At 55.7% G+C, this 2,722-nt stretch overlaps 1 protein-coding gene across 1 annotated transcript in view; it reads right to left on the minus strand.

Annotated features, from left to right (window-relative positions):
• Nucleotides 1-903: 903 nt before the first annotated feature.
• Nucleotides 904-2,722, minus strand: part of LOC113940853 (otoferlin-like) — a gene marked incomplete at both ends in the record, with an annotated part of 7,406 nt that continues 5,587 nt past the window's right edge. Inside the window, 2 exons of the mRNA XM_027632006.1 lie at nt 904-1,024; nt 2,061-2,244. Coding sequence (XP_027487807.1) covers nt 904-1,024; nt 2,061-2,244 — 305 coding nt within the window. The remainder of the gene's footprint in view (nt 1,025-2,060; nt 2,245-2,722) is intronic.

Below are 2,722 nucleotides of genomic sequence, written 5' to 3' on the forward strand. Positions count from 1 at the left end.
CCCAAGGGTTGGGGACACCGGGCTGTGACCCCCAAGGACTGGGGACACCAGGTTGTGACCCCCAGAGACCCCAAGGGTTGGGGACACCAGGCTGTGATCCCCAAGGACTGGGGACACCGGGTTGTGACCCACAGGGGCCCCAAGGGTTGGGGACACCAGGTTGTGACCCCTGAGGACTGGGGACACTGGGCTGTGACCTCTGAGGGTTGGGGACACTGAGCTGTGACCCTCAAGGGTTGAGGACACTGGGTTGTGACTCCCAAGGACTGGGGACACTGGGCTGTGACTCCCAGAGGCTCCAAGGGTTGGGGACACCGGGCTGTGACCACTGAGGATTGGGGACACCAGGCTGTGACCCACAGGGGCCCCAACAATTGGGGTCACGGGGTTGTGACTCTCCGAGGATTGAGGACACTGGGCTGTGACCCTTGAGGTTTGGGGACACCAGGCTGTGACCCCAAGAGGTTCTGAGGGTTGGGAACACTGGGCTGTGACCCCCAAGGACTGGGGACACTGGGCTGTGACCCCTGAGGGTTGGGGACACCGGGCTGTGACCCCCAAGGATTGAGGACACCAGGTTGCGACCCTTGAGGATTGGGGACACCAGGCTGTGACCCACAAGGGTCCTGACAACTGGGGACACCGGGCTGTGACCTTCGAGGGTTGGGGACACCAGGCTGTGACCCCCAAGGACTGGGGACACCGGGCTGTGACCCACAGAGGCCCCAGTGACCTCCTGAGATTTGTCCCATAGGGTTTGGAAAGCCCCGTTCCCGGCCCAGCTCTCCTGGCCATGCCTGTCCCCACTGTGTGACCAGGGGATGACACAGGGCACAATCCCGGCTGCCTGTGCCACCCCCATGCCCCGGATGTGCCCCCCAACCCTGTGCCCCCCACACTGACCAGCTTGTCTGCGATCTTGTCCATGATGTTGGAGTTGTAGAGGCGGCGCCGCTGGTCCTGCCACCAGCTCCTGATGTACACGCAGGGCTTGCGCTCCAGGTAGGGCAGGTGGAAGTAATTCCTGCAGGAGGAGAGGGGAGCAGGGGGAGGATCACAGCCTGAAAAACCCGTGGGTTACAGCCTCAAAACCTGTGGGTTACAGCCTCAAAACCTGCAGGTTACAGCCTCAAAGCCTGTGGGTTACAGCCTAACAAACCTGTGGGTTACAGCCTGAAAACCTGTGGGTTACAGCCTCAAAACCTGCGGGTTACAGCCTGAAAAACCTGCGGGTTACAGCCTGAAAAACCTGTGGGTTACAGCCTGAAAACCTGTGGGTTACAGCCTGAAAAACCTGCGGGTTACAGTCTGAAAAACCTGTGCGTTACAGCCTGAAAACCTGCAGGTTACAGCCCAACAAACCTGCGGGTTACAGCCCAACAAACCTGCAGGTTACAGCCTGAAAACCTGTGGGTTACAGTCTCAAAACCTGTGGGTTACTGCCTAACAAACCCGTGGGTTACAGCCTGAAAAACCTGTGGGTTACAGCCTGAAAAACCTGTGGATTACAGCCTGAAAAACCTGTGGGTTACAGTCTCAAAACCTGTGGGTTACTGCCTAACAAACCCGTGGGTTACAGCCTGAAAACCTGCAGGTTACAGCCTGAAAACCTGTGAGTTACAGTCTCAAAACCTGTGGGTTACAGCCTGAAAAACCTGTGGGAAAAGGTCCCTCCTGATCCCTCTTTTCTCCGGGATGAGCCCCTCCAGCTCCCTGAGATATTCCTGCTGCTCCAGCCCCTTCCCAGCTCCCTCAGACATTCCAGGTTCTCCAGCCCCTTCCCAGCTCCCTCAGACATTCCTGCTGCTCCATCCCCTTCCCAGCTCCCTCGGCCATTCCAGGTTTTCCGGTCCCTTCCCAGCTCCCTCAGATATTCCTGCTGTTCCAGCCCCTTCCCAGTTCCTCTTTGCCGCGGGGGGGAGATCCCCAAAGGGATCCCAGAGCCTGGAGTTCGGGGGTGCACCCAGATGGGGATGAAGGATGTTCCTGTGCAGTGTATCCCGGGAGGACAATTCCCTCTTTCTCCAATCCCCCGGGAATGCTCGGGGGGACACACGGACCTGTCGGTGACCAGGGGCTTCATGGGTGGGGAGGAGGAGACTGAGACCAGTTCTCCGTCCTCCTCCCCCTCCTCCTCGCTGGAATTCTGCAGCAGCTCCGACTCCTCCTCGTCCCCTCCCTCCTTCCTCCTCCTCCTCGGCAGCGTGGGCTTGTCCACTCCATCCACCTGGTTGCCATAGTTACCTCGAGGGGGGAAAAAAAAAAAAACAACACAAAAAAGGTGGAATAAATTCACGAGGTTGTGACTCCAGCCCGGCCCGGTTTCTGGGATCTGATTCGGTCTGGGACAAGTTTGAATTCAATTTGGGACAAGTTGTTTTAATTCAGTCTGGGAGAAGTTTTAACTCAGTCTGGGACAAGTTTGAATTCCATTTGGGACAAGTCTGAATTCAGTTTGGGAGAAGAAGTTTTAACTCAGTTTGGGAGAAGAAGTTTGAATTCAGTCTGGGACAAGTTTGAATTCAGTCTGGGAGAAGAAGTTTTAATTCAGTTTGGGCCAAGTTTTAATTCAGTTTGGGAGAAGTTTGAATTCAGTTTGGGCCAAGTTTTAATTCAGTTTGGGCCAAGTTTTAATTCAGTTTGGGACAAGTTGTTTTAATTCAGTCTGGGAGAAGTTTTAACTCAGTTTGGGACAAGTTTTAATTCAGTTTGGGACAAGTTT

This window comes from Corapipo altera, unplaced genomic scaffold, assembly GCF_003945725.1.
Source record: "Corapipo altera isolate COAL_440 unplaced genomic scaffold, ASM394572v1 61125, whole genome shotgun sequence".
In the NCBI taxonomy this organism is placed as follows: Eukaryota; Metazoa; Chordata; class Aves; order Passeriformes; family Pipridae; genus Corapipo; species Corapipo altera.